General features: G+C 45.7%; 1 protein-coding gene across 10 annotated transcripts in view; it reads left to right on the top strand.

Annotated features, from left to right (window-relative positions):
- The window catches only part of MYO5A (myosin VA), a 208,685-nt gene that overhangs the window by 108,701 nt on the left and 87,026 nt on the right, over window positions 1-12,958 (top strand). For all 10 annotated transcript variants that reach the window (XM_029070243.2, XM_039912918.1, XM_039912917.1 and 7 more), the window contains exons 6-9: window positions 6,978-7,121; window positions 9,227-9,308; window positions 10,535-10,642; window positions 11,135-11,241. In XM_029070243.2, the coding sequence (XP_028926076.1) occupies window positions 6,978-7,121; window positions 9,227-9,308; window positions 10,535-10,642; window positions 11,135-11,241 (441 nt within the window). The remainder of the gene's footprint in view (window positions 1-6,977; window positions 7,122-9,226; window positions 9,309-10,534; window positions 10,643-11,134; window positions 11,242-12,958) is intronic.

Here is a 12,958-nt window from a genome sequence, read left to right on the forward strand (position 1 = left end):
CATGCGTGCTGTGCTATTCATCAGTCAGAGGTATTTATTAAGCCTCCACTGTTTGCAGAGCATTGTATTAGCTACTTGATGCCCAACTTGGAGCAGACTGCCAAATTTCAATGTGAGGAAATCCAGGGTTTGCATAAGAAAAGGGAAATTGAACCAAACTAACACTTCCCTCCGAGAGCAAAATTGAAGCGTGAACTACTATAGACATGAACTTATGTCGAGGAGCTGCTGTATAAGATTGTCATAATTTCGTGGAATTTTGCAGCCTCTGCTCACAAAACGAGAAAGCTGTGTTAAAACCCACTTTCAGCACATATTATACCTGAAAATTTCCTGTGTTAAAAATAGACATTTTTAGTTGCATCATTTATAAATAATTACCTGTTGCAGAAATGAATTTCTAAAGCATTAGTTGCTATTAATCTTATGGCTTTCTGGATTAAGCATCAGATCTCTGTCACCGATAGAGCTTGAACACCTTATTGGGTTTATGCTTCTGAACTATTGAAAAATAATCATTTGGAAGCAAATGTTAAGCAAAGTAACAGTAAAATGGATTTAAAAGATCACAAAAAATACGATCGGATCATTTTGGGAATGCATTCTAATGGACAAGGCTTTACCACTCTAATGTACTGTTTTCTCCCAAACATGTAGCACAATGCTCAGCACACAGTAAGCACTCAATAAATCCCATTGATCGATTGTTTGCTAAGTGGTTTTAGTAAATGTAAGACGCTTCTCCGATGAATTTTATGCAGGGGACTTTTCGACATCGTGGAGACATGCTCTGCTTCCTCCTCAGAGCAGACGTACCTCTTAGCATTTGGCCAGAGTTCTGAGGTCTTTAGAAAGTCTTGCCAATTCTGAGGTCAGGTTCTCATCTGCGCAGAAGAGCCTGGGGATTCAGTTGGGGCCAGAATCTTAGATCTCCCCTCAACCCCTCGAGAGGATACGAGCGGGTCCAAGCTTTCCACGCCAATCCCAAAACATCTATGACACGCCTAGCCTAGGGCCTTCCAGAGTATTGGAAGCAAAGCAGAAGTGATACTCCCAGGAGAGGTCGAGACATAGACACCCCTTTGAAGTCACAGGGGTGGGTAATAAATAGAAAGTTTAGAGGATGTCCCCCCGCTAGACTTGTAAGCTCGTTATGGGCAGGAAGCGTGTCTGCTAACTCTTTTGTACTCTTCCAACCCCTTCGTACAGACAGTAAGCACTTCATGAATAGCAATCACTGACTGATGGAAGTCAGGATTCAGGAATTCTCTGCACGGGAGTTCACCAGGCTGTTGACTACCCCTACGTGATGCAGTCAGAAAATTATTCCTTACTTGAGCAAGAAACACCGAGATAGCATTAGCAATGCAGAGGGCCCTGGCGGAATTAGAATCAGGGTCTTCGAGGGCCCCACGTTCACTAGTCTGGCATAGGCCCGGGCCTGGTGTTTTTGCAGAGCTTAAGGGGCACCCCCTTGTTTTAAAGCCGCTCGCTCTGAACCATCTTACAAGTCTCCTCAGTAATCTACAATGATTAGTCAAGATGAACAAGGAATAAGCAGCTGCCAACATCGAGTCATGATTCCGTGCTGATGTTCAGTTGACTGCCCCTGATTTTTTGGTCTTCCACCTTGGTCATCTTAATAAAATCTCCATATTTTGTATAAGATTATCTCTTGTCATGCTTGTCCATACAGGGTATTTGGTGTTCGCCAGGCTTATCGATGCAAAACTGGAAAGCCTACGTGTTCCTCTTTAGAAACCTACTAGTGCGAGAATATTTTTCAGTTGTTCTAGTCAACATTTATTTCAACGCATCTTTAACCCTTTTGAAACTAGTTATTTCTCGTTTTGAATTTCTGAAATAGAACAATCGTAATTTCCAGAGGACAAAACCGAGGTGCCAGGAGGTAAAGTGAGAGCCGGAAAGACACCCGGTAAACCCGTGGTGGAGCTGGGATTAGACATAATGAGTTCCTAATCTCCAGATCCGTGCGCTTTCTATGGAGCAGTTCTTTCCCAGCTCTCCCGAAGTATCTTGGATTCAAGCCCAAGAGGTTTACGCTAATCCTCACTCTACCATTCAGTGGTGAGACGGTACATATTGTTTACTAACCTGCACGTATGCAGTGTCCTATGTTTCTGAAATGTTGGCATTTGCACTGAGGGTCCGTGAAGTGTTTTTGTGAATGTTTCTTCACTTTTATTGTGCTACTGCATTCGATGATGTTCAGGACACGAAGTTAGACCTGTTCCCTGCCCAAGGGCTTTTGATCTAATTTGACAGACACAATCCACAGACATTTAGGATATTAGCTACGGTTCTGCCTCATACACCTCACTAAATACTCTGCCACTCCCAGGCACAGGATGACTTGTCTCATCCACGAAGAAGAGTGTGCTTTTCTCTCCCCTTATCCTCCATCTGCCTGTGTACTCAGTTCTAATGGATTGGATTAAAAGGTACGCGGCTGGTCAGCTTCTAAGCCGAACGGTTTTGACCCAGGGCCATCCCCCCGTTTAAATAAATTTTAGTGGGTGGGGGGTGGGACTTACTAAAATGGGATCAGGCTCATAGCTGATTTTCAGAAAATAACAAACCTGGAACACCACTTGCTGATTTCCCGAGGCAGCATTTGTTTTAAAAGGAGTTTATATTGACTACGGTGCACTAACTGATTTCCTAAGTAGGTCTCTAGGCAGTAAACTCCTTGTGGGCAGAGAACGTGTCTACTTAATAGTCTCCCAAACACTTAATACAGTACTCTGCAAACAGTAAGTGCTCAATAAATACTATGGATTGATTTGCCATCCTTTGTTATATATTAAAAGAAAGTACTCCAGCTTGTAAAACATTTTTATTAGCTGTATTTTATTTATTATTATTTTATATTTCATTATTTTATATATTATATATAATCTAATACAATATCGAGACTAATATAATCTATAGTAATGTGATATATTATTTATATTTTTTATCTTATTTTTATTTCATTTCATCAGCTTTAGCAAAATAAATGAAAAGAAGATGCTTGGGCTGCACCCTCTCACGTCCTTGGCATCCTTGACAAGGCAGATGCCCAGAGGGGAGAAATTAAGGCAGAATGGTCTGGTGGGAGAAGCAGCTTGGCCTTGTGGAAAGACCACCAGGCTGGGAGGCAGAGGACCTGGGTTCATTCACTTATTCATTCAATCAGTTGTATTTATTGAGCATTTACTCTGTACACAGCACTGTTCTAAGCCCTTGGGAGAGGACACTCTGACAGTAAACAGACACATTCCCTGCGCCCAACGAGCTCTTATCCCGGCTCTGGCAACTGCATGCCGTGTGACCTCGGTCAAGTCACTTAACATCTGTGTGGCACAGTTCACCTGTTCTCCCTCCTATTTAGACTGTGAGCCCAATGCAGGATAGAGACTGTGTCCCACCCAGTTGACCTGTATCCGTCCCATCGCTTTGAACAGCGTTCGATTCCTAGTGAGCACTTAAATTCTACAAAAACAAATCATCGGACGAGGAACGTACCAGATCGTCCATTCCTGCTGGCATTGTTTCAAATCTGATGATTTCTTCTGGGGGCTCAGCGTCAAGCAGAGCTCCCTGTCTGGTGAGTCCGAGGTGGCCCGGAGGCCGAGCTGCTGGTTATTCACTTGGGCGGAGGAGTGGGTTTAACTCCGAGGTGACACCCCCCCACCACCCGAGGCCAGGGCGGGAACTGAACCTATGCCAGGAAGCCGGTCAACCTCCAGCAGCTCCGGCGGCGATCTCTCGGGTGGGGATGGAGGGCGGCCAACGAGGGCTCCGCCCGTTCCTCCTCTATCAGCCATCGGGACGTGGCCTCCGGCCCAGGCCGGGGCCCGGTAGGCTTCCCCTCCCCTGCATCGGGACGCAGGCTGAGTCAGAGTCTCGCCTCTGCCGCAGTTTGAAATGTTTGCCCAACTACAAAGCCCCTCCACCCCCCAACACACACTTTATACTTCCCTCCCGCACAGCTCCCGACCTCATCAGAACCTCCAGGCGTTTAAAGGCACCTTGACCCTGTTCCGGGATGAGTCTAGAGTACTTGGATCCCGGTTGTCAACGTTCAGAATGCCGTGGGAAGTGGAAAGGAAGAGGTGAAGGTGGCTATTGGCGGAGAGAACAGTGCTTGGCGCATACTAAGTGCTTAAATACCATAATAATAATAATTATTGTTATGACTGTTAGACCTAACAGTGCCCAGCGCTTAGAATGATGCTTGGCACCTAGTAAGCGCTTAAAAATACCATTATTATTATTATTAGCATTATTACCTAATCGCCATCTCTCTGAGAAGCAGCGTGGCTCAGTGGAAACAGCCCGGGCTTGGGAGTCAGAGGTCATGGGTTCGAATTCCGGCTCTGCCACTTGGCAGCCGTGTGACTGTGGGCGAGTCACTTCACTTCTCTGTGCCTCAGTTACCTCATCTGTAAAATGGGGATTAAGACTGTGAGCCTCACGTGGGACAACGTGGGACGACGTGTAGAACAGTGCTCTGCACATAGTAAGCGCTTAACAAATGCCATCATTATTATCTCTAGCCATGGAGGAACAGCTCTCAGGCCAAGGCGAAACAAGGCTCCCTGAAGTTCTCCCTTCCGTGTCTACAGAAGCAGGAAGGCACTTCCTGGGGGGGCATTCGGAGGGGCTGTCATTTTTCTCTCCAGACACTCTGCCACATCAAAATAAGCGGCTGTGCATCTCGTGGTAACGGCGTGGAGATGTTGGAGTGCATGGGGGACGGTGGGAAGCCCCGGCCTGGTTCTTCGGAAGCTAGGTCGGTGTGCCCCCCTCTCCCCCATCACTGAGAACCTCGTGGACTACCATGAACAGGGATGGGGCTTGCCACCCGCTCCTTGGCCCTGCTAGCTGAAAAGCAATCTACAGTTAGTTCTTGCGAGAACGGAGAAAGGGACGGGGGTCTCCCTGGACTTGGGACCCACATTACCAGCGCACCTCCATTTGCTTGTATCCACCCCAGCGCTTAGTACAGTGCCTGGCACAGAGTAAGCGCTTAACAAATACCATCGTGATTATTATTAAAACGGAGAACGATAATGATTGTGGTGTTTGTTAGGCGCTTACTCTGTGCCAGGCGCTGTACTAAGCGCCGGGATGGATACGAGCAAATTGGGTGAGACACAGTCCCTGCCCCACATGGGGCTCACAATCTCAATCCCCCTTTTACAGATGAGGGAACTGAGGCAGAGATAAGTGAAGTGACCTGCCCAAAGTCACACAGCAGACACGTGGCAGAGCTGGGATTAGAACCCATGACCTGCTGACTCCTAGGTCCAATCCGCTCCATTACGCCATGCCAAGGATCAAGGCCTAGTGGAAAGAGCAGGGGCCTAGGACTCAGAGGACCTGGGTTCTAATTTTGACTCTGCCAGTTGCTTGCTATGTGACCCCGGGCAAGTCAGTTCACTTCTCTGTGCTTCCATTTTCCTATTCTCCCTCCTGCTTAGACTGTGAGCTGCAAATGGGACAGGGACTGTGTCCGACCTAATTGACTCGTATCTATCCCGGAGCTTAGAACGGTAATCGTATAATAAATACTGTAAAAAAAAAAAACAGTCGGGGGGCAAAGCCCCATTTTTTGATAGTCGTGAGGTTCCAGAGGTTTTCTCCGTCTTCTCGGCCATGTTCACCTTGTAGCGTTTGGTGGCTAAAACTCCCATCACTAAGGCTACATTTAAAGACCCACTTCTCCAGAGTGGCCCTTACTTGATGCTTTAAGTAAAATAGTGCACAATCTGTTGTGATTGAAAAATCACAAGCTTTTAAAATAATGGCTAGAGAGTTTTCCGTGGTAATTGAAGTCAAAAGCCCTTTAACGTTCTTTGCTGAATTGAAATTGCTCCCATTAAGAGAATTGATGTTCGGTTTGATTTTAGAAAGAGTAGCCTACGTCATACCTTCCGTAGGCACTCTCTCACTCATGTCCCTGTGTCCTCGCAGTTTTTAAAGTAAGATAGATGCAGACTAAAGATGAGATCTGTGGCTCCTGACAGTGTCTTCAGGTCTTATGCCATTGAACACTTAGTGTTTGCTTTGGATGGTTGAGCAGAACCACTCTGGAAGATCTGTTATTACCCAGAGTCGGACTTTAGAAAAATTGGAATTCCTTTATGAGACTAGGAAAAGAAAACTGTCAGAGGTGAAAGGAGAGTACCACGTGTATGCTGATAGAGATTCTTCCATTACCCATTGAGGAAAGCTGGAGGTTAACTTTATGGTTGCCGCTTGAAAAATGGGATCGGGAAAGTGGCAACTTTGCTTTGTGGAATTGACACGTAGTTCGCATTTCGGGAATGACTACTTCGGAATGCTTCGTAAACTACTTCGTACCTGTCTGCTCATCTGCTTTCATTTCCAGGCGACATTAGCTCACGCCTTGAAATTCAAACCACGGTGACATGGCATCTGAGTTGTTCAGGACAAGGCTTTGTGTAATTTTTGTTTCTGCGGTGTCTATTTTTAAAACTAAATATTGTTATTTTTCACGTGGCATAAAACAAAAAATCTGCAAGAACGTTATAATCTTTTTACTCTTCCTCTCATCCCCTCCTCCTCCGGGGCCTCTATCCTGACTTTTTGCTGCAAGTACTATTGGCAACTTGTGGGCATTGATCTTCGCCGAGGCTGTAATCTATGGTTCTTGTGGTACTCTTTCCGGGGTATCTTTGTGCGGAAATAGCGAAATTGGCAGATCTAGGGAAATGAATACTTTATTCCATTCATGACATAGGTAAGATCACATGAGATGGCATTCAATGGTGGAAAAATCGCACGTTTCCAAAAGGAAACAGCCTTCAAAATTGGACCCTGCCAGACCACAGGCTTTCATATTCACCCCACACATGCGGTATCTCTCCGACAGAGCAAATTCTAAAGCAGCACGTTTCTCGATGAGTTAAAACATTAAACTCTTGTTTTTACGTTTCACCTCCTAGTCGATCGGAAATGCCAAAACCACCAGGAATGACAACAGCAGTCGGTTTGGGAAATACATTGAGATTGGTTTTGATAAGCGATACCGGATCATTGGCGCCAACATGAGAACGTATCTCCTGGAAAAATCCAGAGTGGTGTTCCAGGTAGGGTGGATTCTGCAGTTATATGTGGGTGTCATCCAAATGTCCTTTCGCGTGTTCGATGATGTGTTGCCTGGAATCCCATACCGGGTTGTGTTGGTAGAGAAACATGTCTCATTGTGAGGTATACTGAGCATTCCTTGGCTTCGAAAGAGGATGATGGTGATAATGGTTGTTTTATATTAATCACATACTGTGTGCTAAGCCCGGGATATCTACAGTTATTTGGATCAGATACACTCCCTGTCCCATCTAGCGTTTACCGTCTGAGAGGTAGAGAGAGCGGCTGCCCATTTTATAGATGAAGAAGCTTAGGCTCAGGGAGGTTAAATGACTAGTCCAAGGTCACATAGCAGGCATTTGGAACAAGGGGGAGTAGAATCCATGTCTCTTGACTGTCAGTCCAGTTCTCTTTTCACTAGAAGCCCAGAGGAAACTTTTCTTGGGCCTCACTTGGGTCTTTTCTGTAAATATCCATCCATAGCAAGAGGGATTGATGTTCCTTTTCCGAGCATACGCTAGGAAGTGTTATGACCCAACAGTGGAGGGTTGGGAGCCCTGCCCATGTGGCTTTCTACAGCAGGAAATGCTAATGAAACTTTCAGAATGAAATAAGTTCAGTGGTACTGCTTCAGAAGATTTACTAGCCAGTCTTGCCAGTCTGCAAGCCACACATTTTTACAGCCCCCAATAAACGCTCCTTTCCAAAATTATTCCCAGCTAGCCAAGGGCTTAGTAGAGTGCGAGGCGCTCAGTAAATACGATTGAATGACTGAATGAGCGCTAAGTTCCCGGACGGACCTCAAGATTGGACCAGGCTATACAGGATCTCTGAAGCACTTCCCTCTCCCCGCGCACCCCCTTAACACTGTCAAGGGAGATGGGGGGGGCAATAGAAAGGGGGGTTGCTTAAGCTGGAGAACAACCTTTAAAAACTGCTCAACAGCGAGGTAAATTTTTCATTTACAGCACTCTACAAATAAGAATGTAAGGGTTCCTCGTAGGTAAGGGTGTAACGTTGCCTTAAGACCCTACTCTAGACTGTTAGCTCGTCGTGGGCAGGAGATGTGTCTGTTTATTGTTGTATTGTACTCTCTCAAGCGCTTAGTACAGCGCTCTGCTCACAGTAAGCACCCAGTCAATACAATTGGATGAATGCAATGTGGATGTCAGCAGTTCACGTTGAACTTTTAAGTGTTTTGATGTTTGTCTTCCCCCCTTCAGATTCCTTAAAAGCTTAAGGCTGGCTAATTAATTTTTTTCCCAATATCCCCAAGTGCTGTGTGCAATGTAGGTGTTCAGTAAATCATTCTGATTGAGGTCAAACTCCGTGAACCATCAGACCTCTGAATTGAGGCTCTGGTTGTTATATTTCAGTCCAAGACAATCACCGTGGTGGAATTTTTAGGATAAGGCATTTTTAGGATAGTGACAATCCAACTCTGGGGTCCTATCACATATTCATCACTTAAAATGATGTAAAATGTGGGGGATGTATGGGTTTTAATTAGTGATAGAGATGAAAATCAAGACCTTTCAGTGACTTAAATGTATTTGGAGTTTTTGAAAGGAGTGTTTATTGGGGGGCTGTAAAAATGCTTGCAGATTGGCCAGCTGTTGCAGGTCAACTCGGGCAAACATTTTTTGCGGGGGAGCAGAGATGGAGTTGGAGGGGAGAAAGGGAAGTGGGAGATGGTAGGAAGTGACAGCTTCCCATTATTTTTTAGGTACATTGTTTCTAAGGGCATTAGGGTGCGGAAAATCTGTCTGCAACAGTTTTCTCCCCCTGCCTTTTGAAAAGCCAGTCCAACTTGCCTACTCGCCTGAATTTGCCACTGCCCGGGGGTGACCGAGTAAAGGTTCCCACTGTCCCAGCAGCTTAGCTTTCAGAGATCGGGTCCATTTTTATCAACTGCACGATGGCTCACGTGGAAATTTCTACCTTTCATTCTGTCAGTTAATTTTCCAGGTTCTAGATTTAACCAATTTGTAGTAAAAGGAAAATTCCATTTACCCCCTCCCCTTTTTTTAGGGATTCGCTGTGTATTTTTCAGTATTGTAATTGAATGTTTTTTTCATTTGTTCTTGGATTTTGTTTTTAATTCAAGGCAGAAGAGGAGAGAAACTATCACATCTTCTACCAGCTCTGTGCTTCAGCCAAGTTACCTGAATTTAAATCGTTGCATTTAGGTATGAATCTTTCATCAGGTGAAGATGCTCTTTTCAGTTGCTACCGCCGAGCTCATTAATTGATTTGTCCAAGAGGAAACGATCCAATTATATAATGAGCCAGAGATCTTACTTGTGAGCCGTGGAAATGAATTGTTTGGCAAAGCCACTAAAAAAGACTTACCCCAGTTGGTTAGTTCCTTCTCCAAAGCACAATTCTTCTAAAATCTCTTGTGGAATTTGCCCAGCAGTTTACCTTGGAAGAATGAAAATGGAGTTAATTTTGGGTGATCTGACTTCTCCGTCTATCTTGGATATTCCCTGAGTTCGATCCAAAATCATCTTGTGAAATATTTTGAATGCAGATTAGAATAATAATAATAATAATAATGTTGGTATTTGTTAAGCGCTTACTATGTGCAGAGCACTGTTCTAAGCGCTGGGGGAGATACAGGGTAGTTAGGTTGTCCCACATGAGGCTCACAGTTAATCCCCATTGTACAGATGAGGTAACTGAGGCACTCACACAACTGACAAGCGGCAGAGCCGGGAGTCGAACCCATGACCTCTGACTCCGAAGCCCAGGCTCTTTCCACTGAGCCACACGGCTTCCCATGAAAGCTATAGACCTGAGGAGAAAATAATTGATGTAGAAACATTCATCCCTCAACACTCTTCACTCTCTGGGGCTCCTATGGCCAAGGCCAATTTGGGCAGGCCTCCCTTTCCTCCCTGCCTGTTTCAGGTCCTTAATTCAGGGTCCAGAGCAGCTCTCTGCCCGTTTCTGTTTTAAGGACTCAAGTCTCACCCCTGCTCTGAGGGCCACAGAGTTAAAGGGCTGCGGCCGAAATGGAGGGAAGCCCGTAGTTTGCCTTGTTAGCCCAGCCGAGGGTTCTGAGCCCGCCCACAGTGAAGCAAAAGAAGACTTGGCTGGGCTCAGCTGCCCTTCTGGTTCCCTCACAGAGGCTGGGAGTTGTGGTACGGCATAGAAGTACTGAGACATTTTCAGTGAGCTTGTATGCTCAATTGGCTACTGAATCCACTTGATTGGCGTGTGTATTTTAAGCCTTTATCTTCAGGCAGACTTCTGCTTCCAGAGACCCCTTTCTCCAGGAGACTTCAGATCCCATAGAAGCCTAGTAGCGGTGGACTTTCACTCTCCTTCTGAGGCAAAGGAGTAGGAACAGAAACTGTCCTTTCGAACTCACCTTTGTGCTACAGACTCTTCTCTTTTTGTGTTTCTGCAGGGACTGCAAATTACTTCCACTACACCAGGCAAGGAGGCAGCCCTGTGATCGATGGGATCGATGATGCCAAAGAAATGGCGCAGACCAGGAAAGCGTGCACTTTGCTAGGTAATTGTACTTTCGCCTTGGGGCCGGGTGAGGGTAGCTTACATATATATACCTTTTGATGATGCAGTAACTACTTCAGAGTGAGCGAGAGGGCGTGTGGACTAAGGTTGCTGGGAAAAGCCACTGGACTTCCTTGTAAAACCCATTTCGGCTTTTTGGCTTAAACTGCTTGCTTGAATTTTGTGCACATCTTGAAATTCAGATTGGGTGTCATCTCACAGGATCTCAGATTTAATATCCTTCTAGTGGGTGGGAAAAAGTCCCAAAATAGCAATTTAAATTTAGAGATCTTTTCCTTCGCAATGATAGACCGTTAATTCGATACGAATAATGGACCGGAAGAAAGTGAAAATGCAAAAACAAAAGAGTGGAACCTTAGAAAGATGGCAGAGCTTTTCTAAAATTTACCCCACGCATCACAAGCCGAAGCCTCTTCTGATTATTTCTGTGGCCTTTCATGAGATCCCGCTCTGTGATTGTCTTTTATTTTAGGTATTAATGAGGTCTACCAGATGGGAATTTTTCGAATCCTTGCTGGCATCCTACACCTCGGCAATGTTGGGTTTACGTCCCGCGACTCTGACAGTTGCACGATACCCGTAAGTCCGAAATAAAGGTTGACTTGAGGTCTGCAGGTATTGCTTGCTTCCGATTCTTTTGAGAGAAATATGTTGGAATCCCCCTGGCGAAAAGATGTGCTCTAGTGGTTAGAATCTGAGACCGGGAATCCAGAAACCTGGGTTCTAAGTCCCAGGGGTATGAAACCTAGAAAACTATGGGCTAATCAGCAAACCTCTGCAGATAGGAGCAGCGTGGCTCAGTGGAAAGTTGGGAGTCAGAAGTCATGGGTTCGAAACGTGGCTCCGCCACTTGTCAGCTGTGTGGCTGTGGGCAAGTCACTTCTCTGTGCCTCGGTTACCTCATCTGTAAAATGGGGATTAAAACTGTGAGCCCCACGTGGTGGGACAACCTGATCACCTTTTATCCCCCAGCGCTTAGAACAGTGCTTTGCACATAGTAAGCACTTAACAAATTCCACCATTATTATTATTAAATAGGGGCGGTGCCTTCCATTCTTCCTTTGCAGCTTCAGGGAAAGCCAACACCCTGCCCCTTGCCCTCCTCCCACCGGTCTGCAGAGAGGAAGGGGAACTTCTCTGTGCCTTAGTTACCTCATCTGTAAAATGGGCATTTAGATTGTGAGCCTCACATGGGACAACCTGATGACCCTGTTTCTACCCCAGCGCTTAGAACAGTGTTCTGCACATAGTAAGCGCTTAACAAATACCAACATTGTTATCTCTGCATCTCCCTCTTTTAGCCTTTGTTGACACTAAGTTTAGGACTGGTTTCAGCAGAGAACTGTCCAGATTCTGACGGGGGAAGAAGCCTCGAGCTCCGCAGGGAGAAGCAGCGCGGCTCAGTGGAACGAGCCCGGGCTTGGGAGTCTGAGGTCGCGGGTTCGAATCCCGGCTCTGCCACTTGTCAGCTGGGTGACTGTGGGCAAGTCACTTCACTTCTCTGGGCCTCAGTTCCCTCATCTGTAAAATGGGAATGAAGACTGTGAGCCTCATGTGGGACAACCTGATTACCCTGTATCTACCCCAGCACTTAGAGCAGTGCTCTGCACATAGTAAGCGCTTAACAAAGGCCAACATTGTTATTATATGTGTCTTCCAAATGCCCTGGAGAGTTTTCAGAGGGGGCACTGGAGCCCCTTGGTAGAATCTTCAAAGGTTTTTGCCACTGTCCCTCTCCTCCTGGATCCCTTTTGGAATCCTGCCAGAAGACTCTTCCTTTCAGCTACTAATAGCGTTCCTTCCCCCTCCCGCTCGCCCCACTCCCCAGACTCCTCTGCCCTAAGCTCAGAGCAGGAAAATATTCTTGGGTTTGCATCAGCCTGTCCTCCCCCTTCTCAAAAAGAAAGAGAACTCGACTCTCTTCTCCCTCCTCCTGCTCAGTGAAATCATGGATATAAAAGCCCTTTGTGTTTTTTCAAAGAAAGCTTCTTTATAGTTTTAATAAATAAATCATGTAAGTGACAAAGTTCAGAAACTAGTGAGCAAAAACGTTTATTTTATGGGCCTCTGCAGAATGGAAAGGATTTACTTTCTCCTCTTATAGTCTCATTTCTCTTAGGTTGAAACTCTAAACTCCCTACCGTCCCTTATAAATAGTTTGTCGCCTCTTGAACCTTTCACAGAGGAATTTTCTGGGGGCTTTCATAAGAAATGGGGTGAAAAAGGTCCCCAGTTTCCTTTTAAGTCACGGGGATGTTTTTAAGTTCTCTTCCCTCACTCTCACCAGGAAAAGATG

Source organism: Ornithorhynchus anatinus, chromosome 8, assembly GCF_004115215.2.
Source record: "Ornithorhynchus anatinus isolate Pmale09 chromosome 8, mOrnAna1.pri.v4, whole genome shotgun sequence".
NCBI lineage: Eukaryota > Metazoa > Chordata > Mammalia > Monotremata > Ornithorhynchidae > Ornithorhynchus > Ornithorhynchus anatinus.